We start from the raw sequence: 27301 nt of genomic DNA, 5'->3' as shown, positions 1-27301 counted from the left end.
TCTATGTAAATGTTTACGTAGACTAAGACGTGTCAAAATAAGGAACGCAAATGGCGGCGCCCATGGGCGCTGCCATTTGCGTACGCGCGCGTTTTTTTCTTTTCTTTTAAATCAGCCATGATAGGCTACGTAAACATTTACGTAGCCTATCATGGTATTTTTAAAAAATCTAGCCATGATAGGCTACGTAAATCTTTACGTAGCCCATCACGTTTGTTTTTTTGTTTGTTTGTTTTACTGGAAATGGCGGCGGCGGCAGCTGGTCGGAAGACCGGCCGCTGCAGCTTCCGCCGCAGCTGCCGCCGCTGCACCACTGCCGGAGCCGCCGCCGCCAGGAAGATTCGCCCAAGGTAAGTCCCGTTCCGGGGGGGGCAGGGGGGGCAAACCGTTTTGCCACCGATTTCGGGGGGCCAAATGCGCTGGCATTCGGCCTCCCCGAGATTTGTGGCGAAATTCTCTGACATCCCTAGAAAAGGCCAAAGCTTATTTTAGTTGAACACGTGCAAATGATTATTGGAGGAGTTGAACAGTAAGTGAGAATCTTTTCTCTGGAATGTAACAGCTGAAACAGTGAGTGCTAATAAGCAAGCAAGATGCAGGCGAAAGAAAACCCATTAGTACTGAGTGCTACCCATGTGATTTTTACTGTGACTGCTTATGACACCAGAACATATAAAGAATGTGTTTTCATTTGAATGGGAGGACTCATCTTTCAGACAGGGAACCCCTGTCTGGATGACCTCCTCCAGCAACTGCTGAATAAAGGCTTTTCTACTTACTACCAAGCTCAGAGTGAAGACGCACAATTCTTGGTGCCATGACTTGAATCGCTTCTTAGCCATCTCTCTGAAGGACTGAGACTCGAGCCCCAGCACCATCTCAAAGGTAAGAGACCTTTTGAAATCTCTAGCGGGGTGGACTCTTAGCGCCTGCCGACAGAGCGGTCAGACTGTTATCTGAACCAAATTGTTAGACCCAGAGTCTGGTTTCCTCCTTATGGTATCTCTGTGTTTGCATGAGTGAATGAGGGGCTGAACATCAGGCAAAACTTCCTGACTGTTAGAGCAGTACGACAATGGAATCAATTACCTAGGGAGGTAGTGGGCTCTCCCACACTGGAGGCGTTCAAGACGAGGCTGGACAGCCATCTGTCAGGGTTGCTCTGACTTCAATTCCTGCACTGAGCAGGGGGTTGGACTCGATGGCCTTGTAGGCCCCTTCCAACCCTACTATTCTATGATTCTATTATTCTAGGGTATAAGGGACTAGGAGACTCTGAGGTCTTGTCCCCCAGAGCACCTGTCAGCCTACTCAGGCTGCCTGCCACGAAAGACTCCAGTCCAGCGGTTAAACACTTGGGTTGAGTCCTTCTTCTCATGACCTTAGTAAGTCCTGTATAACAGGCTGAAAGGACTCCCTTCGTGCTGTCTGGAAGCCATATTTTTGTCTGTTGTGTGAGTGATTCATTGGGAAGACTTAGGGCTCCTTCACATGGAACTTTTATCCTGCGATTGAGATTGCTCCTTCACGGAAGTTTGCGGGCTCTTTACATGACGCCATGATCATTCAAGGTATCTCCTGCACTAAATGCCCTTTGTTCCGTTTTTAAATAAATAGCAGATAATGAGCTATCAAATTACCCTGTTGTGTTCCACTTCAGTTTCCTCCATGAAAAGAGTAAAAGTGGCAAGAAGAGGAGCGAGATCAATGAAAGATAATGGAAGACTCAGATACAGGGAGAAGGAGGGGGAACAGGGTGGGGGGAAAGGAAACATGTGAAAAGGGAGTCGTCATGATCCTGCATTTAAAACGGAAGCAGAAAGCCCCGTTTTAAATGCAGGATTTTAGGCTGGTATAGAGATGCCCATAGAGCAGGGTCCTGAAAGTGTGAGTGTGGGAAAGAAAACCTGTGGCCTTAGTCACAGGAGACTTTAGAGTCTACAGTGTTTGGTCTCAGAAACGGACTGAGATGGTCTCTAAACCCAAGGGATTGTGGGTGCCATTCTTACACCGTGAGAGCCCTTCTGATCTTGCCCTAAATCTATTCCATGGTGAAAATCAGAAGCCACTTCTGATTCAATTCCGTTGTTTCTGTATTGTCTTCCATGTGCGTGAAATCCTGGAGAAATGGGGACCGCCCAAAGGAATTCCTGCTGCCTATATGTATAAGGAATATGGTCCAAAAACTTGCAAGTGGTTGGGAAAATGGAATTGCTATACCAGGGATGGTCCAAGCAAACAATTTTCCGTAACTGGGACATTTGACATGGAAAGGTTGGTGCACCCGAGGGGAGCCCTGAAGGGGCTAGGCACCAGAATCCCACAAAACCAGTGGGACGCTTACAATATGTGAATGCATTCTTTAATTGGTATGCTGAGATGTCAAAGAGGTTATATAAGTCCTAGGGAGCAGAATCTTAAGGACCCCCAAGAAAAACTTGAGAGACCACGCCAAATTTTGAAGCATCAGAGAAGAGCCACAGAAATGTAGAGAAGAATTGCAAACAGTGATCACTTGCTATAATCCTAATTGGGCTGACATGAACCAACTCACCTGAGTTATTTTGCCCCAAGAAGTGCGCACTAGATTAAATGGACGAGCAAACTGGCCAACTCAAGAACCAGCTGGTCTTGATACTTTAGACCAAGAGCACATCAGGCTCCTAGGAGCAATCCCTCAAAACAAAGGTGAAACTCCAGCAGACTATATGGATTGTCTAAGTGCTTCTTCAGAGCTTTTATCCTGCTATTGAGATTGCTCACTCATAGAAGTTTGCAGGTCCCTTTCATGACATCATCAACCTCCAGGGCATATCCAGAGGTACATTCCTGGCTATTCCAAAAAGATCCGGAAATAATGAACTATCTATTTAAGTCAGATTGTTATGCTGTTAAAACAGCCACTAGATGGTGCTGTTTCATGATCACTATGGATCTCTATGAAACCTTGAAAATTAAAACCTTAATTTTCTCAGCAATCACGTGGTCACCATCTGGGAGCCCGCTGTAAACACAGAAAGGCTCCACAATGGGAGGACTACTGTTTTTTTCTTTAATGTAAAGGCAGCCTAAAAGGGCACTTACGCCTGTAACTTTGTGTATATTGGCCATTCATAGCGCCATTTTGTGTAAGAGCAAATGTGCACATAACTGTGGCTGCCATTTTTTCCACAAAAAATGGTGGCTGCAGAGATCACCAGACGGGCCCAGGATGAATGTGGGCAGCTTGGTGAGCGGGGGGGGGGGTTGGGCATGGGTCCAGGGGCACACAAGTGGAGGCAGGGGCTTGGCAGGCACCCAGAGAACCCGGACCAGGGGGGGCATCTGTCCATCCCTAATTGCAATTATTATGTTGCCTGTCAAAGAAGAGGGGAAGGGGGCTTGGCAGAGGCAGGGGACAAGGACAGGGTAGATAGCCTGTGTGGGTTTTGTGGCCACGTTAGGCATTAGAAAAATAAGTTCGGCGTTAGAATAATAAGTGTCCCCACCGGCCTGGCCAGCCGATGGAAACACTTCACACCTCCCTGCTGCTTCCCCCTCCTCCTCAGAACTTGTAGAACAGCCTAGGGGTTTGTAACTTCATCAACGCCCCATTTCCTCCTATTGACAAGAGACCTTTTTGTATAAACTTGGCTACACTATTTATTTGTTCCGCTGACAGTGTATATTTAGATATTCCTCCTGAGCCACTTCCCTGGCCTTCTGAAGCTGAATCTGCTTCCATTGCTCTAAAACAAGCACTTTCTTCTGCCCCTGCAGTTGGGCTTCCTGATTATTCTAAGCCATTCACTCTGTTGTCTTATGCAAAAAAAAATTCTTGTGCTCTTGGTGTGCTTGCCCAAAAGCATGGAGATGAGAACTGACCAGTAACATATTAGAGTACTTTCCTTGATCCTATAGCCACAGGATTTCCTCCCTGTCTGCAAGCGGTTGCTGCCCTCCTTGTTCAAGCTTTTGAAAATATTGTGTTACGTTCTCCTTTAATTATTTGTGTACCTCATTCAGTGGCAGCTCTTTTACTTAAGACAATGACTCAACATCTATCTCAGTTACGCTTTTCCAGATATGAAATTTTGCTTCTGTCTAGAAGTCATATTACTGCTGGCCAAGGCAGTAGCCCTCTCCACTCCTCGAGCTACCCAAGTTTGTACTCTCTGAGAAGATACGTATTTCCCGCACAGATCTCTCAGCTCTGGTGGACCTGCAGTCTTGGGACCCACCCAAGGAGAAAGCTCAGTGAAGAAGCAATGGATGCAATTTGCATCCTAATCACCTGTGACGCTGTCCAGATAGCCACTTGGTAGCACCAGTGGTCTTATTTCCTCAGCTTGCCTGGTGGCCTATTTGATGGGGCACCTGGGTAAGGGGGGTTGCTGAAATTAGTGAGCAACTATTGGTATGCTCCTGGATCACTGCAGTAGCCCAGCAGTACTGTCAATCTTGTTCAACCTGCCTAGCCCACAATGTGAAGGTTGAGCAAGCAGCCCACCCTCCCCCATGAGGGCCGTTTGTAAATATTCATATTGATTTTACCCAGATGCCAAAATGCTGTAATTATATGTTCTTGTGATAGTTGACATGTTTTCCAAGTGGGTCGATTTACAAGGCAAGTCATGCAAGAACTGTGTAAAGGCCTAAGAATCAAACAGAATCTACACTGCCCTTACCATCTGCAGTCAAGAGGTAGAGAGACAGAATGGAATCTTAAAGAACAAACTGTCAAAATTGTGTGATGAACTGGAGCTCAAATGGCCAGATGCCTTGCCCCTAGCTCTCACGAGTATGAGAAGCACTCCCAACATGGACTGAGCCCACATGAAATCCCCATGGCAAGGCCAATGAGACTCCTAGTCTCTCCTCTATGTTCCAAAGAGCTTTCCCTTACTGATGATACTGTATTAGAATACTGCAAAGGACTAATGAGATGTGTTAAAGCTTCTTCACAGGTCAAAGAAGCCTTGCAGCTCCACTGAATTCTACAGAACAAGAGGAATATCTAAATATACACTGTCAGCAGAACAAACCTAGGTGACGAGGTGTATGTAAAAGTTTTCCAGAGGAATAGCATCTTGCAATCCTGGTGGAAAGACCTGTACCAGGTGATCTTAGTCACCAACACTGCTGTCAAGTACCAAGGCCTCTCCATGTGGGTCCATACTTCCCATTGCAAGAAGCTGCAGAGATCTATCAACTCCAGTCAAGAGAAGACCACAAGGGACAGAGACAGCGATCCCCAGGGCAATCTAGGGAGACCTCCCCAGAGGGAGACGACTTCAGAAGTAGACTGCTACCTATGATTTACCAGGCTCCCAGAAGTACAACCTGAAGCAAGGAGAAAGGACACTGGTGATGGGCCCACTTCCTGACCTGTGTTGGGAAGGCTGGGGCGGTTGCCCCGCCTGGTCCCTGTTTGGACGTCTCCTTGTCTGCACCCTGGTCACTACTTTGTGGTACTTTTTGTGCTATCTAAGGGCCATAATAACATCCCGCCACTCCTAAGAGATCAGTAAGGTTCTGCCCTGCTGGCAGAGTTGGCCAAGTCCAGCAGTGAGCCTAGCGCCGCCAACTGGCAAACAAAGGACCATGAGGCAAGAAGATGTCTTAATGATTTTTGGACTCTGGGTGATAAGAGGAAAACAAGGGGATTGGGATAAGAATCATGTTATAACTATGGGAAGCTTGGCAGCAATAAATGCCAAATTGTCTAAATGTTGGATATGCATGCACTTCCCATCCCAGGATGCCCCTCCAGTTGCTAACCTAGTAGATATGCCATGGTAAAAGTTGTAAAAATTACATGCTGTATAAGGGCAGATGAACCCTTTTAAAACACAAAAATAAGATTAGGCAACCAAATAAGGATTTAATGGAAGTTCTAATTCTTTGCTCTTCATTTGACTGCCCTTTTCTGGCCCCATTATGCCTCAGAGTCAACAAAACTTGGTTTGCTTCTACACATTTCTTAGGTACTTATCCAAGGTGAAATGTAACTCTAGACTATTGGAAGTGCCAGGGCTATGGGAGATTAACTGGGAATCTGCAGGAAGTCCGATCAGTAAACGGTAGTACAGAATGAGCCTGGTCAGTATATCACAAATGGCTGAGAGAGACGATATTACTCTCCCCATACTGATATACTGACTGATACAGGGTTATGGCTACATCCCAATACCCCAAATGGCACTGCCAATGTTAGTTATGCTAGAAGCTGGGGAAGCACTCCCTCGTACCAGTTGTGGCTATCAATGCTGTGTCATTTGCCAGAACAAAGGAAAGACATATATGGAATGGAGAGCGTCCTGTGGGAGTGGAAGCCAGTGGGCATCCCGCTCCCTGGGTATCCCAGGATTGTTTTGGTTGTGTGGTATCATAGAAAAGTTAATTTACTCGTGTGTTTTGGAGTACAATTCTTTCAGAGACTTTACTGGCCAAAGAAAATCACATCTCAACAGCTGTTGGGGAGGAAACTCATGCAACCACAACAGTCAGGTTGTGGTACAAAGCTCCTTCTATTCTCAAGAAACAGATTATATACATATTAACATATGAATCATAGACCTATTTGACTTATTGATTAACTGATTAACTGATTCATTAGGAAGTGATAATGAGGAGTCAGCAGCTACAGAAGGGTCAATCAACAATTATAGAAAATTGCAAATCAGCACAAGACTGATTTGATAGATATCATAGAATCATAGAATAGTAGGGTTGGAAGGGGCCTACAAGGCCATCGAGTCCAACCCCCTGCTCAATGCAGGAATCCAAGTCAGAGCATCCCTGACAAATGGCTGTCCAGCCTCGTCTTAAAGGCCTCCAGTGTGGGAGAGCCCACCACCTCCCCAGGTAATTGGTTCCATTGCCGTATTGCTCTGACACTCAGGAAGTTTTTCCTGATGTTCAGCCGGAATCTGGCTTCCTGTAACTTGAGCCCATTATTCCGTGTCCTGCACTCTGGGATGATCAAGAAGAGATCCTGGCCTTCTTCTCTGTGACAACCTTTCAAGTACTTGAAGAGTGCTATCATATCTCCCCTCAGTCTTCTCTTCTCAAGGCTAAACATGCCCAGTTCTTTCAGTCTCTCTTCATAGGGCTTTGTTTCCAGTCCCCTGATCATCTTTGTTGCCCTCCTTTGAACCCTCTCCAGCTTGTCTGCATCCTTCTTAAAGTGTGGTGCCCAGAACTGGACACAGTACTCCAGATGAGGCCTAACCAGTGCTGAGTAGAGGGGAACTAGTACTTCCCGGGATTTGGAAGCGATGCTTCTATTAATGCAGCCCAAAAGAGCATTTGCCTTTTTTGCAGCCACATCACATTGTTGGCTCATATTCAGCTTGTGATCGACGACAATTCCAAGATCCTTCTCGCTCGTAGTGTGGTTGAGCCACGTATCCCCCATCTTGTAACTGTGCATTTGGTTTCTTTTTCCTAGGTGCAGAACTTGGCATTTGTCCCTATTAAATGCCATTCTGTTGTTTTCTGCCCAGCACTCCAGTCTATCCAGATCACTTTGAATTTTGTTTCTGTCTTCCAAAGTATTAGCTATCCCGCCCAATTTTGTGTCATCCTTCTTGTCTATCACAGGATTCCAAGCTGCTAACTGCAATTTGTACTTCCTGCTTCTAAAAATATTATTAGTCTCCAGCATGTCTCAGTTATAAGCATATTTCTCATCCCTTGTTATTTTCCTTTGCAAGCTTGTTGATTTCAATAATGCGGCCTAGCAAAGCCTGAATCAAAAACGCTAAAGCTTGAACCCTCATTTTCTCATTTCTTGCCCTTTGTTTTTCTTCTAAAGTGGAAATTATGCATACTAAACCCTGCCTCACAACTGGTCAGGTATGTGTACCATGTGCTGCCTGGTCCCAGGATTTCAAGTCCAGGACTCCTTGTATCATCACCATCTAGAGAATTGCTCAGAACCCACTAGTTGAACGAAGTTCGAAGTTCCACCAAGCCATCCGGATACTCCTCCCATGGCTAGGGTGTGTCTGAGTTAGAGAAAGCTATAGTCAATATATTGGCTGCCCTAGAAATTTTGGGGAACTCAACAGCAGATGCTTTAATGGCTTTACAGAGGCAAGTAGACAGCATCACAGGAGTGTCAATACAAAATCTCTTAGCGCTGGATTTGTTGCTAGCATAACAAGGAGGTGTGCGTGCACTGTTAAAGCAAACCTGTTGCATGTATATAAATGAATCCCAAAAAGTAGAGGTTGATGTCAATAAAATCCAGGAACAGGCCCAGGTATTCCATCAGATAGCCCAAGAAGATGTAAACTGGGATGACTCCTGGACTTGGCTCACCTCTTGGTTTCCCAACCTAGGTATTATAGGGTTGAGAATTTTGTATGGTATAATGTGCTTAGTAGCTATGTTGATTATTCTGTATGTAGTTATCCAACTGATATTATGCTGTATACAAACTATGCACATCACTCAGCAGAATGAAAGTTCTGCCTATCAAATGGTCCTGAGAGGTTATAGAGAGTCAGAGTATGAAGAATGGCAAATAGGAAGACAAACAGAATATGAGGAAATTCAAAGAATGATGGGAATAGAGGTGTGAGTGGTAAGACTCAAAGAGAGAAGGCTGGAGGGCACCAGGTTGGGGAAAGCTGGAGTAGAGGCTTGTGGAGAAGTGTGGAAAAACACTTGAAAAAGTGTGAGGCTAAGCTCTCAGGAATCAGGATGAGAATGCAATAAAAATGTTCCAAGCATGGTGAACTAAATGAAGGCCAAGCGAAAGCTGCGTGGAGAGTGGAAGGAATTGCTTTGTGTGTAGAACTGATAACCACAAATTGTTGATGGTCACAATGTACCCTGAACTGGAAAATTCCAGTTTAGTGAGTTGCTTAAGAATATGTGCTTTTGTTTTTACTGATAAGCTTGTCTGTAGAAAATGGCTAATGTGAGTGAATTGCTTTACTTATGCTGTTGCTGTGTAATATTAATCTCTGGGCATGTGCAGAAGTACTCATGCTATGCAAAGAAAAGTATATAACCTACGGAATATGGGGTGTGTTCTCTTGCCCAGGCTTGAGACCACCACATAGCTGTGTTTTCAAAGAATAAACTAGACCTTGTGAAAATCGGCAAGTCATTTCTTAGTTCCTCCACATATTATACAAAATACTTTTGAAAGGCAGAAGTAGATGCAGCTTTCACTTCACTCAAATCTGGGTGCGATTCAGCCAATGTCAAGCACAGACCCCATTGATTTCAAGGGGAAAAAGTTAAGCATATTTTTAAAGTATTGCCTGGATTATGCCCCCACTTTGATACATTTAATTCTTTCTAAAATGAACTTGTGGGGAGGGGTAGAAACAAAATTTTTGAGAAACATACCAGCTCTGTTTTTGTTTCTGTTTTTAAATTAAGTAGTGGGACTACTCAACAAAAAGTACAGCACTGAATGAAACTAGCACATTGATTAATAGTACCATCACCTGGTTTTTGAAAATGATCACACTTTGTCTTATTTTATTTTATTTGGCTTGTGAAACATAAGTTTAAGTCATCACAATATATTTCTGATGTTTATTTATTCGGTTTAGTAAAAAGTAGTTTGGAATTCCTGTTATGGGTGGTGACTTGGTGAGATTTTCCTAATCCTAGTTTTTGTAATTCTTTCAAGTTAAAGAATGGTTGTATGATCCTTTTTGCATAATCAAAAATGAGTGTGTCCAGTCATAATTAGCACTTGTTGTTGTTGTTCAGTCGTTCAGTCGTGTCCGACTCTTCGTGACCCCATGGACCATAGCACGCCAGGCCTTCCTGTCCTGCGCTCTCTCCCGGAGCGTGCTCAAGTTCATATTCATTGCATCCGTGATGCTATCTAGCCATCTCATCCTCTGCCGTCCCCTTCTCCTTTTGCCTTCAGTCTTTCCCAGCATCAGGGTCTTTTCCAGGGAGTTTTCTCTTCGCATTAGGTGGCCAAAATATTGGAGCTTCAGCTTCAGTATCTGTCCTTCCAATGAGCACTCAGGGTTGATTTCCTTTAGGATGGACTGATTTGACCTCCTTGCAGTCCAGGGCACTCGTAAGAGTCTTCTCCAGCACCACAGTTCGAAAGCATCAATTCTTCGGCGCTCAGCCTTCCTTATAATCCAGCTCTCACAGCCATACATTACTACTGGGAAAACCATAGCTTTGATTAGACGGACCTATGTCGGCAAGGTGATGTCTCTGCTTCTTACTATGCTGTCTAGGTTGGCCATAGCTTTCCTCCCCAGGAGCAAGCGTCTTTTAATTTCATGGCTACAGTAACCGTCTGCGGTGATCTTGGAGCCCAAGAAAGTAAAATCTGTCACTGCTTCCATTTCTTCCCCTTCTATATGCCAGGAAGTGATGGGGCCAGATGCCATGATCTTCGTTTTTTTAATGTTGAGTTTCAAACCAGCTTTTGCACTCTCCTCTTTCACCCTCAACAACAGGCTCTTTAGATCCTCTTCGCTTTCTGCCATTAGGGTGGTATCGTCTGCATATCGGAGGTTGTTGATAATTCTCCCAGCAATCTTAATTCCGACCTCTGATTCATCCAACCCGGCATTTCTCATGATGTACTCTGCATATAAGTTAAATAAGCAGGGTGACAATATGCAGCCTTGTCGTACTCCTTTCCCAATTTTGAACCAATCGGTTGTTCCATGTCTGGTTCTTACTGTTGCTTCTTGACCCTCGTACAGGTTTCTCAGGAGACAGGTAAGGTGGTCTGGTACTCCCATCACTTTAAGAATTTGCCACAGTTTGTTGTGATCCACACAATCAAAGGCTTTAGCGTAGTCAATGAAGCAGAAATAGACGTTTTTCTGGAATTCTCTTGCTTTCTCCATGATGCAGCGAATGTTGGCGATCTGATCTCTAGTTCCTCTGCCTCTTCGAAACCCCGCTTGTACTTCCGGTAGTTCTCGGTTCGCATACTGCTGAAGCCTAGCTTGTAGGATTTTGAGCATCACCTTGCTGGCATGTGAAATGAGCGCAATTGTGCGGTAGTTTGAACACTCTTTGGCGTTGCCCTTCTTTGGAATTGGAATGTAAACTGACCTTTTCCAGTCTTGCGGCCATTGTTGAGTGTTCCAGATTTGTTGGCATATTGAGTGCAGCACTTTAACAGCATCATCTTTTAGGATTTTAAATAGCTCAGCTGGAAGACTGTCATCTCCGCTAGCTTTGTTGTTACTAATGCTTCCTAAGGCCCACTTGACTTCACTCTCTAGGATGTCCGGCTCAAGTTCAGTGACCGCACTATCATGGCTATCAGGGACATTCAGATCTTTCCTGTATAGTTCTTCTGTGTATTCTTGCCACCTCTTCTTAATCTCATCTGCTTCCGTTAGGTCCCTGCCTTCTTTGTCCTTTATCATGCCTGTCTTTGCACAAAACGTTCCCTTGAGATCTCCAGTTTTCTTGAAGAGATCTCTAGTCTTTCCCATTCTGTTGTTTTCCTCGATTTCTTTGCATTGTTCATTTAAGAAGGCCTTCTTGTCTCTCCTTGCTATTCTCTGGAACTCTGCATTCAGTTGGGTATATCTTCCCCTTTCTCCCTTGCTTTTCGCTTCCCTTCTTTCGTGAGCTACTTGTAAAGCCTCATCAGACAGCCACTTTGCTTTCTTGCATTTCTTTTTCTTTGGGATGGATTTCGTTGCTGCCTCCTGAACAATGTTACGGACCTCCGTCCATAGTTCCTCAGGCACTCTGTCTATCAGGTCTAATCCCTGAAATCTATTCCTCACCTCCACTGTATATTCATCAGGGATATGATTTAGGTCATACCTGAATGGTTTAGTGGTTTTCCCGACGTTCTTCAATTTAAGCCGAAATTTTGCAAGAAGCAGCTCATGATCTGAGCCACAGTCAGCTCCAGGTCTTGTTTTGACTGACTGTATGGAGCTTCTCCATCTTTGGCTGCAAAGGACATAATCAATCTGATTTCGATATTGACCATCTGGTGATGTCCATGTGTAGAGTCGCCTCTTGTGCTGTTGGAAAAGAGTGTTTGCTATGATCAGCATGTTCTCTTGGCAAAACTCTATTAGCTTTTGTCCTGCTTCATTTTGTACACCAAGGCCATGCCTGCCTGTTATCCCGGTGATTTCTTGACTTCCTACTTTAGCATTCCAATCCCCTATGATGAAGAGGACATCTTTTTTTGGTGTTAGTTCTAGAAGGTGTTGTAGGTCTTCATAGAACCGATCAACCTCAGCTTCTTCGGCCTCAGTGGTTGGGGCATAGACTTCAATTACTGTGATGTTGAATGGTTTGCCTTGGATTCATACTGAGATCATTCTATCGTTTTTAAGATTGTACCCCAGTACTGCTTTTCCCACCCTTTTGTTGACTATGAGTGCTACTCCATTTCTTCTAAGGGATTCTTGCCCACAATAGTAGATATGATAGTCACCTGAATTAAATTCGCCCATGCCTGTCAATTTTAGTTCGCTGATTCCCAAGATGTCGATGTTCAATCTTGCCATCTCATGTTTGACCACCTCCAGCTTACCTTGATTCATTGATCTGACATTCCAGGTTCCTAAACAATATTGTTCTTTACAGCATCGGATTTTCTTTTCACCACCAGACACATCCACAGCTGAGTGTCCTTTCGGGTTTGGCCCAGCCGCTTCACTCTTTCTGGCGCTACTTGGAAATACTCTCTGCTCTTCCCCAGTAGCATATTGGACACCTTCCGACCTGAGGGGCTCATCTTCCGGCGTCATCTCTTTTAGCCTTGTGATACGTTCCATGGGGTTTTCTTGGCAAGAATACTGGAGTGGGTTGCCATTTCCTTCTCCAGTGGACCACATTTTGTCAGAACTCTCTGCCATGACCTGTCCGTCTTGGGTGGCCCTGCATGGCATAGCTTATGGCTTCACTGAGTTACGCAAGCCCCTTCGCCACAACAAGGCAGTGATCCATGAAGGGGTAATTAGCACTATACCCCCACAATTCTGGAGGTGTCATCACATGAGGCAGAAATCACACAGGGCTTTCTTCTTCCCGAGTCTTTCTGGCATTGCGATCAGCACAATACATGCATCTCCCCCTTTTGTTTTGTTTGGCCATTTCCCTTGTGCAGAAGTTCCCTATGTTCCATTTATACAGCCACTAGATGGCACTGTGACATTACAGCAATATCACACGTTCCCAGAATTACACGTCCTCTTTAATGGCGGTATAATTTATTACTATATTATTGGCGAGTTAAATCATTAAGGGATAAACCTAAAAATCCTCGAGAGAGAGACACCAGAGGATGATGATGCCGTGAAAAGGACCCACAAACTTCCATGAGTGACCCACCATGAGTGCACAATAAAAGCCTCATGTGATGGTGCCCTGGGAAAACTGGTAGAAGTCCAGTGGCTAATGGCCAAGCTAGATGATACATTAAATGCATGAATGTATTTCACACACCTGTTTTTGTTCATTTAAATAGTTGCATGGAGGGGCAACCAGGATAATGATTACGGTTCATAGGGAGAGGTGGTTTAATTCTTTACCTGCACAGGGGGCTTGAACATCCTTACCTTAGCCATGAGCTCGCTAGATAGCATAGGTAAGCCACTATCTCTCTACCACCACCATCCATTTATAATATGGAGATAATATGCTGACACTCGTAACTCAAATTTCTTTTTAAGGATTACTGAGATAATATATGAAGTATATTGAACAGTCTTCTTACACATTGGCTTGAGAAACATAAGTTTAAGTTGTCACAATATATTTCTGATGTTTATACTAAGTTGACATAAGAAAGCAACAAAGGAAGAACAATTTTGCAAAACATCTCTTAACTGTTGATACTGAATGGAGTAATTTATAAAATGAATAAGATTTCTTGATTGTCAGAATGATTGCCCCTCATCTAAATTAAGGAATGACAGTTGGATTTGTTATATTACCTGTCAGATCCATTCCATGCACATTCAAACTTGTCAAAGATGCAGTCATTTTCATAGAGGGAACACAGCTTGCTTCTAAGGTAGTCATGAACCTGTTTGGTGGGCAAAAAGCAACTTTGTTATTCCAAGTTTAGACTCCCCCCGCTTTGCCCTCATAGGCTACCAGTGCCAACAGCTCCTGGTGGAGGTGGTGTACCTCCACTTCATCAAATGCTCTGTACACAAGCATTAATCAATTGTTGTTGTTGTTTCAGTTTATAAGTCATTCTATAGCTGAAGCTCTCAGGTCAACATACCAAACAGAAACAAACACAATAAAACCAATGATGAAACACACTTAACATTTTTTTTCAGTTTTAAAAGCGGCAACAATAATTTAAGGGTGCAATCCTATGGCTGCTAGCCAGTGGCTAGAAAGCCATAGGATTTCTCGTTTTCTGGAACTAACCATGGAGCTAGTGCTCCGAGGTCGGTTCCCAGAAAACTACCTCCCTGCCCCCACTGCCTTCTAGGCAGCGCATTTCATCCCTGGCTCCATGCTCATAAGAGCAGCACGGAATGGGGGGAAAGGGGGTGTTCCTGGGGCAGGGACGGGGGAAGCACTATTACAGCGCCTCCTATGTGCCATCTGGCCTCCCCCCCCCCTCACGTTCCAAGCTGCCCTGGCTAGACAGCTGAAATCAGCCATCTAGTTGCAAATGCAGGGCAGCTGGAGCACAGAGGAGATCCCCTCTGTGCTCCGCCCACCCTGCATTGGATAGCTGGTCACCTCTGAGTTCGGAGGCTGCCAACTATCCCCATTGGATTGTGCCCTAAAACAATTTTGAAAGAAGAGATAAAGAGACAGGCTTGTGAAGGAGCTCAGCTCACTGAGTGTGAGGAGCCCTAGCGATGAAGCATCTCAGCTCTCAGCCCCAAGTGACAAAGGTAAAAAAAAATAAAAAGTTAAGCACCCATGTGATGAAAGGTAAGTGCTGTTCACTTATTTATTTACTGAATTCACTCAGGTCATCATTACATTTTGAAAATCAGTCATCAGCTGAAACCAAAACAAGGGCACAGCAAAGGGAGCAAAATCATTTACAAGCTTATGGTTGGGAGCTAGGGCGGGAGCAGAACGCTGCAGAAAGTTGCAGCCCTGCTCTGATGGAGATTCCTGAGTGGTGCAGAGAACCTCTAGCAGATATTTAAACTAAACCAGAGCTTGAACAGGGGAAATAAAACTAATACATATCTATATATTGACAGGGGCCTCTGTGCCCTTGTAGAGGAGTCTTCTTATAAACAAAAAGTGTAGGCTGAGCTTCAGTTCAGACTCAGTGTAGCCTCAGGTCTTTAAGTGAAGCTCATAAACTAAAGTTTAGGTATAAGACCTCAGCTCAGGTTAAGAGTTCAGCTTTTTATTTAGCTTAAAGAAACAGAGTGTAGGTCTAGAAAAGTGCACACTCAGCCAGGCTCAGAGTGACTCAGGGTGTTTCCACCAGTGATTTACTCCAGCTACGTGTGGAGGTCGTTAGGGATACATGACATCGTGGCCATCCAGCAGCCACGCTGGAGTTTATCAGAGAAAAACCAGATTTCCTAAGACGGCTTAAAGTCCGATTCTTTTCCTTCAGTCGGGTTCTTGGAGGTATAGTTGCTGTGTGCCCCAACCCACACATTGACCTCAGGTATACTAGCCCTGCCCAGGGGTGTGCCTTTCATCATGACCCCAGTCAAGGGGTGTTTCCTCCGATTGTGCTGAATGAGGCTTGCCTTTCCAATGACCACAGAAATAACAGAAAAACCCATCAATTGACATGGCACATATCAAAGCCCAATTCCTTAAGTGCGATTAAGCACAATTTCAAGGCTGCAATTCATTGCCTTAGGACATAACTATTTCACAGCTACCTTAAAGAGATCCTCTGTATTAAAATGGGGGCTGGTTTCTATCACTTTCCCACAATAAACCCATTAGTGTCTCCTCAGAAGTAACTCCTACTGTGTTGAATGAGCCTTGCCTTTGAATGCACACATCAGAACATACAGAGATTCCCCCTCAAGTGAAATGGCACATTTTAAAGCCCAATTCCTTAAGTGTGATTAAGTGGGATCTGGAAACTCTGATTCATTGCCTTAGAAAGTAAGTTCTTCACAGGTTGGTTATAGATATCCTGCAGGTTACAATGGGGGCTGGTTTCTGTCTTTGTGTCCCCCTCCCCACGTCCCCTCACCCCGCGTCCGGCTTGCCTGGCCGTGGGGGGGGATGTTGCGGGTGGGGGGGGAAGGCCGGGACAAGATCGAAGGCCATTGGCCTTCGCTCCCGACGTCCAGGTGGGGTGGGGGCTGAGCCGGCCGATACTTAGGCCTCCCCGCCCCTTTCCTCATTCATTCTGGCTTTTCGGGCTCGAGCAGCAGCATCCTCAACTCGAGCAGCAGCGTCCTTGGTGCATGGCTGAGGCACCAAGAAGGCATCGAGGAGGAGGCGGCGGCAACGTTTGGCTCAGCGGCGCCGTAAACGGCGCACTCCTTCTCCCGCGGGCCTCAGCATTCACGGGTGAGTGAGCAAGGTGGTGGTGCCATGAACGGCGCGTCCCTTCTCCCCAGGCCTCAGCCTTAATGGAGGAGAAGCAGATGAGGTGGCGGCCCCATAAACGGTGCGCTCCTTCTCCCGTGGGCCTTGGTATTCATGGGGGGGGGAGCGGGCAAGGCGGCGGCGCTGTGAAAGGCACGTCCCTTCTCCCTTAGGCCCTGGCCTTTGTGGGTGAGAAGCGGATGAAGCAGCGGCGCCCTAGACGGCGCGCTCCTTCTCCCCTGGGCCTCAGCCTTCTGGGGTGGGGGAGGCGGACAAGGCGGTGGCGCCATGAATGGCATGTTCCTTCTCCCCCGGGCCTCAGCCTAATCAGATGAAGTGGCCATGGCCAGCCTGCCAGGATGCAGGTAGGCCACCATCTTTGCCTGGCAGCGCGCAGGCCCTTGACGAGGGGATTCCAGCGGAGCGGTGGCAGGTATGGCGCCTGTCTTCTCCCTCAGGCCTTTCTTGGGGGGATTTTTCCCATGCCCCACAGTGGCCCATTTGGCCAATATAGCAGGTCGGCCTACCAGCTAGCGATCACCCCTGAGTAGCATGCCCTTGCTGTGCTACAGGCACTTCCTGCACCTCCAGAGAGGCCCTTAGGGCTGGGGATTTCAGTGGGCAGCAGCTAAGTGGCCTTGCCGCCCCCGCAGAGGGAAGGGGAGTTTCAGTGGTACGAAGCAGCCTGAATTGCCTTTGCTGTGGGTGGCAGCAGAGCGGCCTTGCCAGCCCAGAGAGGGGGGGGGGTTCACCCATGCCTCCTGAATGGCCTGCGGTGCAGTAGTAGTAGTAGTAGTAGTAGTAGTAATAATAATAATAATAATAATAAACATGTGGCCGAGTTCTTTCTCCACACCTCCAAGCAATCAGTCAAAGGGCTGGATGTGCCCGATCTTGCCCGATCTCAGAAGCTAAGCAGGGTCAGCCCTGGTTTGTACTTGGCTGGGTGACCGCCTGGGAATCAGGCTTCCCGCATTTAGCAGGGGTTTGGTCCCAATGGTCTTGTAGGCCCCTTCCTACCCTATGATTCTATGATCTTTGGTGGCCTTGCCTGCCCAGCATTTTTTGTATTTAGATGGGTAGACGAGTAGGAGAAGACAAAAAAAAAAAGGAGCGGGGGGGGGGAAAGTGCCAAGTTGTATCTAGGATATTCAGCTATCATTTTCTGCATGGGAAGTGCTCGTATTTTGTTTGTTATTAGTCTCTCCCTCTCTTCCAGAGAGATCTTTTAGATGATCTCTGGAAGAAGATATAAGGGCTTTATCTGGCCAAACAAATACATAGCATCAGGGCTATGCACGGTGAGCAGATTTCTTCCTTTCTCACCCTCAAAGGAAGGAATGGGGACATGTGCATGTGGCCCCATTGCTGCGAGGGAAGTTGTGTTTGGGTGGGGAGGTGAAGACACTGATGCCCCTCTACAATTCAAAGGGTTGTTTCCATCCATTCCCACCCCACATAGAAGGTCTCCTTTCCGCGGGGAGGGAGCTTCGAATTGTGGTCTTAATTTTTCAGGTCGGAGTGCAAGGTCCATAGACGGGGAGGAAAATGGACAAAAGTAAATGAGAAGAAAAGTGAGCAGGGGGGAAGGGGGACAGCCATCTGCCTTGCCTAAGTTTCCGACTCGGGCCTTTGAGCCTTTGAGCATATCACAGAGCCCTCTTATTGTTAACAAAGTCTGGGGCTTGATACCCAGCTTCCCTGGGTAGGGCATGGTGAGAATCTTTTCTCACGTCCCTGGTAGAGCCATTGCCAACCCCAATGAGGGGAGACCGGTAGCTATGTGGGTTTGGGGTTCTCCTGTTTTCACACCTCTCTGGCAGCTTAGAGTACCAGCTTGGTGCAGTAGTTAAAGTGCCATAATGGGACTTGGAGATATGGTTCTAGTCCCCACTTGGCTGTAAAGCTCACTGTGTGACTTTAGGCCAATCCCTGGCTCTCTGTGTAACCCGCCTTGTAGCAGCCATATCGGGGGTCAGACTAAGTAGCCTCATGCAGTCTCATGCTTCATGTTCTTGCTGAGCTCTTTCTCCCTTGAATATATTGTTGTAAGCTGACGAGACACAGGAATTCCTTATCTTGTCAAAGGTCATACAATTGTATATCTTGTTCTCTGCTGTTCTCTTCTGTTCTCTCCTTATCATGGCTACCCTATAACCCAGTTCTTGTATTATAAACAATAGTGCTAAGAGAAGAAATGTTGAGGATTGCAACCCCATGCGGGAGGGAGAGGAGGAGCCGTTTCATATGTGTCACAATGTCTATAAAACCAATGTGCTAATGTAAATCGGGGCTTCTGGCTCTTTGGAAACGATTCCAGCCTTAAGCCCGCGCGTTAAATAAAGAATCTCTTTTTCCTTCACTCCGTGGTCTCTCTGACTCTGGGTTCTGCAACAGCCTCACTGGGTTGATGATTGTAAGGGTTGTTCTTTGTTCATATTGCGAGGCAGCGGCTTTAGCATTCACGCCAAGGGCATGCTCGGGAGGAACAGGTAGCTTCTGCTTTGCTGAAGCTAATACAAGGTTGCCCCCCATCTTTGTTTGTTTGTTTGTTTACTCCACAGTCAGTGGCAGGAGCCTGTGCCAATTCAGCTAACTGTTTAAATTTATTAAGGTTACAACTGTGCAGTAACACGGGAGGTATGAAACACTACCCGGTTAGGGTCAATGTATAGGATCATCTGGTGCGTAGTGCCACGCCCAAGGGCTGCCCTATGATCTCTTGAAATCCCGTTTTTCAAAATTCTCTTATACACAGCTTGGCCCATGCAGGTTGATTCAAGGCTTTATATCCATTCTTAAATTCCTTGTGTGTGAGGGGCAGGCCTCCATTCAGATTATTAAACCACAGTCCTCCCGCAATCCGATCCTTATGGATCGGGTAGTAGTATTGAATTTGCAACACCTCCTGCGTAACGCCTGTTTTTCTCATGAGGCATACAAACGGCAGGTTGAGCACCAGTGCCAATGTTTCATCTAATACCCGGACGCTGGAAATTCCAGAAACCACGCTAAGAGGCTCTCATTGAGTGTTGTGTATTTAAGTAGTGTAAGCCATGCTGCACTTCATGTCTCACATGACAAGGGCCTTCTGTACCTGGGTTAATAGGGAGCCCGGGGGTGTTGCTCTCTCATTCAGCTGCAACAGTTGTAGCCCTCCCGGTAGTTTACAGTTATGGTCTTGTGTCCATTCCGAAAGTGTGGACTTTACTGCTCGGCATCACTTTTCTTGTCCTTACAGTTATTTATTTATTTATTTTTCTTTGATCAATGTATTGGACATCAACCCGTGCGCGTGCGTTCATGTCCGGACACAGCATGTTGTTTCAAGCTGGTCGTAGCGCATATACGTCAGGCTGCAGCTCCCTGAGCAGCCTGTTCCACGGTGCATGTGTTCACGGATTGACCGGCGCAACTTGTAGCGAGAGTGCTTTCTTCCCACTCCGTTCCATTATGGGTTGTTGCGTGTTCCCCTGCAGGTTCCAGTGCTGCATCTACGAGGGAACAACCTGTGGGTGGGAAAGGCAAGGACCTTTCCTAGATCATGTGGCACATTTGCCAGCTATAATGATCATCGGTCCAGCTTGCTTCCTCAACTTTACTGGAGGAATGCGCTTGGTTAGATGGCCGGAGTGTGTGTGAACCGGTGCGGGTGTTCATCTGTGAGCGCAGCATGGTTTTCTGCGCCCGTCGGAGGGCCTCCTCAAGCAGCGGATCCCAGCTTGGGCTTAGCCGGTATGCCACCATTCAGTGGTTGGCAGATGCGGCATGCGCTTGGAACACCTCCTAGGAGGTAATGGGCTGCTAACCCAACTTATATTATTACCAGCTTCGGAGGGTGTGGTTAGCAGAATTTGCCTCACCGGTTGCTGACCAGGGGCAATGGGTTGGAACAATCACAGGCCCCTCAGTCCACCTGAGCTTCTAACTTACCTCGCATTGCTTCTCCTGGTGACTTTTGAATGGAGACAGTCTTGGAGAGTAGATGACAAATTGTTAAGATTTTCTCTGTGGCAGTTGATGGGAGCTGTTTGGGCCTATATGTATAGCAGGAGTTTTCTTATTATTCAGCTTCCTTTACTATGCCCAGTGCTATGGCAGTACAGGAGATGTGTCCAATCCTGGCCTTTAAGTAAGATCAAGTCTAGGCTCTTTTGCTCTTCTCCTACCCTACCCATAGGGTATCCTGCTAAAGTAACTATAGTTTTGGCTTCAGCTTCTTCACAAGCAAAGGCCTCAGCTTCCTGTTCAGCTGGAATTGATTCAGGACTATGATCAATTTTCAAAAGCCCATGAAAGGGACTGCCCAGACTATTTGGGCAGGCTTGCTGCACTGGCCTTCTGGGCTAAAGATGAAGGGTGTGGCCAACAACACTGCTGACTTCCTGGTCAGGCAGGTGCTCCAGGGTTGGTCTCGGGGATCCCTGGCGCCTCCAGACTCCAGAGCCCTTCTGTTGCCAGACATATTGCTGGGTTTATGGGCTCTGGGGCGTTTGGTTACCTCACCACACGAGGCTTGGCAGTTTAGTGATGTGCAATTTCCCCAGCAGGTGGTGTTTATTCCGCTGAGGAAATCCAAAACCGACCAGGTCGGGAGTGGGGTTAGCGCGTCGCTGTTCCCAGCCATGTTGCTTGACCTTCGTCCGGTCACCACCCTGGGGGCCTTTTTCTCTAGGTCTGGAGGAGTCTCCCCGGCCCTTTCCTCTGCCTTAGTGACTCCTCTCCCCTGACCAAACATCAGTTCTGGGTAGTCGCTCTGTGGCCTTGAAGGTGTTGGGCTTGCGCTGTGTCTCTGGGGCTCACTTCAGACAAAGTGCAGGCTGTCGGCAGGTGGAGCACCAAGGCGTATTGGGCCTCCGCAAGGCCCCTGCTGGGCCTTTTCGGACATGAGGATGCTGGTGTTCACATGTTTGTCTCTTGTTCTTTCAGATGTCCGGAGTGCGAGGGAACCGGTATGCGTGCTCATCTGGGGGCACAGCATGGTTCTCTGGGCTAGTCAGAGTGCCTCCTCATGTGGCGCAGCCTAGCTGGGGCTCAGCCGGTGTGCCACCATCCAGTGGTTGTGCAGACGTGGCATGTGTTGGTGTGCCTCCTGTCCACATTCTTCCAGCAAGGGCTGGTGAAGGTTTCCCCGCAGATTCTGGTTCTGCACATGGGGGGAACGATTTATGCCTGCTGAAGGGCAAGGCCCTGATTCTTCAAGCCCGAGATTTACAGCTGATTCAGTGTCGCTGGCCCAGAATTGCCATCATTGGGTTCATCCTTCTGCCGAGAGGGGCATGGAATGACGGTTGTGATCCCTGAAGATGGTGGTCATCTCTGACCTAGGCAATGTTTTCTTGTTGGAGTATCTGCGAAGGGGCATCATGGAGTGTTTTGCCGTGTAGGTTGGGGGGAGGGTGACTAAGCAGAGGCTTGTCACCCTCCTGTGGCAGTTCCGGGTGGGCACTCCACTGGGGGAGAGGACAGGTGAGCATTCGTGGGCACCGTTTCAGGTGACTGGTAAGGCCCGAGGCTCTCGGCTCTGGGTTTTGTGGCCCCGAGTTGGGAGATAAGGCTTACCTCTGAGGCTGACCCTCCTCACCCACTCGGGTTCCGTGGCTCGAGGGGCGGTGACAGGGGAAGGTCTCCCAGCCCAGAACTGGGTGGATCGATCTGCAGGGTGGCTACAGTAGACGCCATGCCTCAGACGACGAATGCCTCACTCTATACCTGTCATGATTACTTGTTTTCTATGTGCCCGCCGGTGCTTCCTTCGCAGATTGTAATATAACAATAAAATGTGGCCCAGTTTTATCCCAACTCTATTTGTGTTGTCTCGTCATTTCTCCCCCCTATGCACCCGCAAGTCCCCTCACCCTGCATCCGGCTTGCCTGGCCGTGGGGGGGGGATGTTGCGGGTGGGGGGGGGAAGGGCAGGACAAGATCGAAGGTCATTGGCCTTCGCTCCCGACGTCCAGGTGGGGTGGGGGCTGAGCCGGCCAATACTTAGGCCTCCCCGCCCCCTTTCCTCATTCATTCTGGCTTTTGGGGCTCCCTCCCTCCCACCCAACATGCAGTGTGGGTTGTACTGGTTGCCCTATTGGGGGCCGAGTAGGAATTTTTGCTCTTAGCCAGATTGGTCGGGCTATGGGTTTTTTGCCTACTTCATACTGCTGGTGGGATAGGGAGTAATGTAGGCTAATTGGTATCATCCGATTGCTATTTATCCGGTCACGTAACTGAACTGGCGGTTCCGGGTGGGCACTCCACTGGGGGAGAGGACAGGTGAGCATTCGTGGGCACCGTTTCAGGTGACTGGTAAGGCCCAAGGCTCTCGGCTCCGGGTTTTGTGGCCCCGAGTTGGGAGATAAGGCTTACCTCTGAGGCTGACCCTCCTCACCCACTCGGGTTCCGTGGCTCGAGGGGCGGTGACAGGGGAAGGTCTCCCAGCCCAGAATTGGGTGGATCGATCTGCAGGGTGGCTACAGTAGACGCTATGCCTCAGACGACGAATGCCTCACTCTATACCTGTCATGATTACTTGTTTTCTATGTGCCCGCCGGTGCTTCCTTCGCAGATTGTAATATGACAATAAAATGTGGCCCAGTTTTATCTATTTGTGTTGTCTCGTCATTTCTCCCCCCTATGCACCCGCAATTTCCCAGCACAAGCATATGTGTGTTTACTCAGAAGTAACTCCCATTGTGCTCAGTGAGGCTTGCTCCTGAAATGCAGGTGCATCTGGACTTTCAGGGGAAAAGAGAAAGGGGGGGAGAGGAGGGAACCCTCTCGTATTGGTTGAGCAGCCCCTGCCAGTCAGATGACATTCACTCCAACCCCAACCCCCAACAGGAAGTATGTTCTGTGAAGTGATTTTTACTGGTCCGGAGAATCTGCTCGTGGAGCCCTGCTCACAACAAAGCCGATTCCTTTAAAAAAAATCTGGCACTCCCTCATTAGCTTCTCCTTCCATTGTCATGGAAACACGGCCTCAGTCCCTTGCATTCCCAGAAAACTCAAATGACATCCATTCATTAATCCCCTACCCATTGCCTGCTGTTCTCTCCCATAATTAATCCTTTTTAACATAATTCTTAAGGGGCTCAGCTAACCTAGATTTTCACTCATTGGAGGCTAGTACAAACCAGTAGTTGACCCACACCTTCCCTTGTTTTTTTTTAACAAGGCCCTCTAATCTGGTATCAGCTGGGGCAAGCTCGTATGGGCTATAAAGGTAGACATGCTTGTGAGGGAGCTCAGTTCACCAAGCATTTGGAGCCCTGTGAAGGATCTCTGGAACTAATTCCAACGACCCTGCAAGGTAGCACTGGCCAAACCTGGCCTAAAGTCCCCAGAAGATACCCACTAGCCATCCTCTCTGGCCAAGAGGCACTGAAATTAGCACTGAGGTTACCCAGAAGGAACCACACCAATGTGGGGTTGGATAAATGTTTATTGAAGGAGCAGGAATAGGGGAAAAGGGGAAATTAGAGGCGGTAGGTTGTACAGAAGGTTACAAGCTGAAATACATCAGACAAAACCTCCCAAAACACTGAGAACCTTTATACTGCACCCCCAAGCAAAATAACCAAACTAGCTACCCTATCCTTCCACATACCTAGGTACGGGCCTCCCAGAGCATCCAGCCGACAGCAGGCCCAAAAACACCATGACGAACGGCAACACCACGCCCCTCTCCCAGCCTCCTTTTAAGGCCCAGCCCTGGCAACCCAAGGCAGAAGTCCCTCTAACCAGTCACCAAGCTCAGCCCCACCCTCGCCCCAGAGGCAGGATCTCCCCACCAACTCAGCCATTATCTCCTTCCCAATTAGCAAGGACTGAGCCTGGCCTTGAGCAACAGGGCCAAGGATAACACCCACTTCAAGGTAGCTGCCATGGATGTGACACCTGGGCCTGGCCTTCTGGTGGAAAAGCAGGCCGATCTTCTTGACAAGCCCTAGTGAGGAAGCAGGTCAGCTTCAATAACAAAGCATCAAGGTAAAAAGAAGTTAAGCACACCCATGAATTATGTACCAGTGTGAGTTGAACATCCGGGTGAAGAGGCCAGGGCAGTCAACTATTCCTTCCCTGATCTGAGTAAATAACTTTGTTTTTCAGGAAAACAAACCCCAAAGAACAATAAAAGAAGCAACTGTGCAGGCAGGTAGTCTGCACGGGTGTGGGGACTATCCAGTGTATGGCACTGAGGGCAGAATCCAGTGGGGGCCTTCCACACGCAGCCAACCCTGCTGGTCCTGGTGTGTGCACGACCAGCCCCGCCAGCCCCAGTTTATGTGGGGCCCCTACCGCTGGCAGACGCGATGTAGCGCTTGTAGGGCCATGCTCCGAAACTAGCGGAAGTGCGTGTTTCTGGAAGGGGCGCAACCTGCCTCTTCCAGAAACCAGCGTTTCCTCTCCCTTTGCAGCTTGTCCCTACTAGTGCTACTTCATGTCCCCCAGGGGCTGGCCAGGCTGGCCATGCATGCACTGGGACTGGCGGGGCTGGCCACAGACAGAAGGCCCCCATTGGATCTTGCCCTGAGTGTTACATGTATGACTATGCAATAAACAAAAAACCTACAGTTTACCTAAAATGTTAAGGCTATACAGCTTTCATCCAAGCACCAAAAAGCAGGGAAATTGTGAGCTAAGGTGCACAAGCCTTAACACTCTAAGGAGGCAGAAAGGGCAAGTGAAATTCCCGTTCTCCCAAAGCAGATAAACCATGTGGACAGGATGGAGAATATGATAGGCAGAGGTGACTGTGTGGTTGTGGAAAACTGATCCTGAACCACTTAGGGCCACCCCCTTCCCTCTCTTTTTAGCCCAGCCTTCCCCAACCTGGTGCCCTCCAGATGTGTTGGATTGGAGCTCCCAGTATTGTCAGCCAGCCTGGCCACTGGCAACCTCTTTTCCAGAAATGGGATAGAACATATGTGATCCATCAAGGAGCTCCAAAACAGATGCAGCACTTTAAATAGACTGTCTTAAACCAAATGAGAAGACAACTAATGAATCTTGAATACCCAATCAAGACAGTTCTGCAGACTCCACGATTTAATTCTCAATATATGGCATAGGGTTTCTGCTTATTGAATGCCAGATATATGGTTTTGGGGACTAACATGGAGGATTCTTCTTTATGTGCTCGACTCTGTGTGATCAGGGGCAGAGCCAGCACCTAATATTCTCATGTGTCAAGATTATTTAAAAAATGATAAAAAAAAATATTTTTGTGTTCCTCATAACATGCTATAACAGCACTGATTTTGGGGGAGGTGACACATTTCTTCTTTTTGGTGATGTGTAAGTGGCTACTGTATTCAACAAGGAAGGAAGCTATGATGTCATTCTAACTTCAACATGATACTTAAACAAAATACACTTAGGGCGTAAGCCTATCGAGATAGGTGGCCGCCTCTGAACTTGGAGGTGACCATCTATCCAATGCAGGGCAGGAGAAGCGCAGAGGGGATCATCCCCTCTGCGCTTCAGCTGCCCTGCATTTACGGCTAGACAGCTGATTTTGGCTATCTAGCTGTGAGACCCCAGAGCGTGGGAAGCGGCAGCTGGACGACATGTAGGATGTGTTGTACCAGCATTTTCAACTTACCCGCCCCGGCATGCCCCCAGGAACGCCTCAATTTTGCTGCTCCGCACTCCTCTTAGGAGTGCGGAGTGTGGGGCCATTCCATGGAGGTCGGTTCTCAGGAAACCAACCTATCCTATGGCCATCTATGACTAGCGGCCAATAGGATTGCACCCTTAAGCACATGTATTTTCATCATCAATGGGACTAGCTTTTGAGAAGACATGCATAGAATTCTACTGTTAATGAACTTCTGCATAGGACTAGGAAAATGTATGTCCTTGTAACAAGTTATTGTGTATGAAGCAGCCCCTATTCAAGGGCTGCATTAGGGCATCTGGGCTTTCTGAATAATTATAAGTAGAATTTTATAAAGTTACAACTTGCATACTAAATACAAAATGCATGTGCTAAAGTTTATTTTTTAAAAGTGTCATGTTGAAGTTAGAATTATATCATGGCTTCCTTTCTTGTGTATTAGATGAACTGATATTATACAATTGACAACCAAGCAAGTGGCAGCCAGGACTTTACACCATGTCAACACCTAATATAAAATCAAAGCCAGGTTTATGAGTTCAGACCCATTTTTAAATTAATAAATGAGTGCCAGAAGTGCTGCTCTTGCTGACTCGCAACTTGATGATACTAATTTGAACTTTTAAGTCTCCAGTGTCAGAAGGAGATAAAGGCTTTTACAGAGTGCCTCATAAAATGGAATCATTTCGCTTTTTGTGTCTGTGTTTGGAGAGTGCTTGAATGATTGTTGTACTGGAATTAAGAAACCCTGGTTAATCCTCTTGGTTCTATTGTATGTGCCACCTCTGTCCTCACAACATTTTATCCTTACAACAACCCTGTTATGCAGTTTAGGCTGAGAGTCTATGAGTCACTTTTTACAGAGATAGGGTTTTTTGCTTGGAAGTGCTCTTTCTCCCTTGAACTTTCACCAATCTTCCTGAAATTTTCAGGGTATGTAAAACCAACACTTCTTCCTGGGACCTGTAAACACTCATGAGAGCTCATAATCATGCCTACTGCTTACTTTGCTGCCTGAATCACATCCTCTAATAATATCGGACTAAGCTTTTCTGAATGGTTTAGGAGTTGCTTTCATCTGCCCCAGTGGATCCAGTGCTGAGCCCTCAGAGGTCTGCTGTGACAGGTTTGTCAAACATTTTGAGGATAAAGTCCTCAATATTGCTCACCTTCGCACTGACTTCAATGCCAATAAGGATACAGTGTCTGTTGAGGTGACCAGTGCAT

The 27301-nt window shown here is 47.1% G+C and overlaps 1 protein-coding gene across 3 annotated transcripts in view; it reads right to left on the bottom strand.

Moving 5' to 3' along the window:
- PPP2R2C (protein phosphatase 2 regulatory subunit Bgamma) overlaps positions 1-27301 on the bottom strand; it is a 276527-nt gene that overhangs the window by 6135 nt on the left and 243091 nt on the right. For all 3 annotated transcript variants that reach the window (XM_084859919.1, XM_084859920.1, XM_084859918.1), the window contains one exon: positions 13908-13999. In XM_084859919.1, the coding sequence (XP_084716045.1) occupies positions 13908-13999 (92 nt within the window). The remainder of the gene's footprint in view (positions 1-13907; positions 14000-27301) is intronic.

The sequence above is a fragment of the Heloderma suspectum genome, chromosome 5 (genome assembly GCF_057233095.1).
Source record: "Heloderma suspectum isolate Gila_16-S chromosome 5, 16-S_ref, whole genome shotgun sequence".
Taxonomy (NCBI): Eukaryota; Metazoa; Chordata; class Lepidosauria; order Squamata; family Helodermatidae; genus Heloderma; species Heloderma suspectum.
The sequence above is the reverse complement of the archived record's forward strand: the minus strand, read 5'-3'. Positions and strand labels throughout refer to the sequence as shown.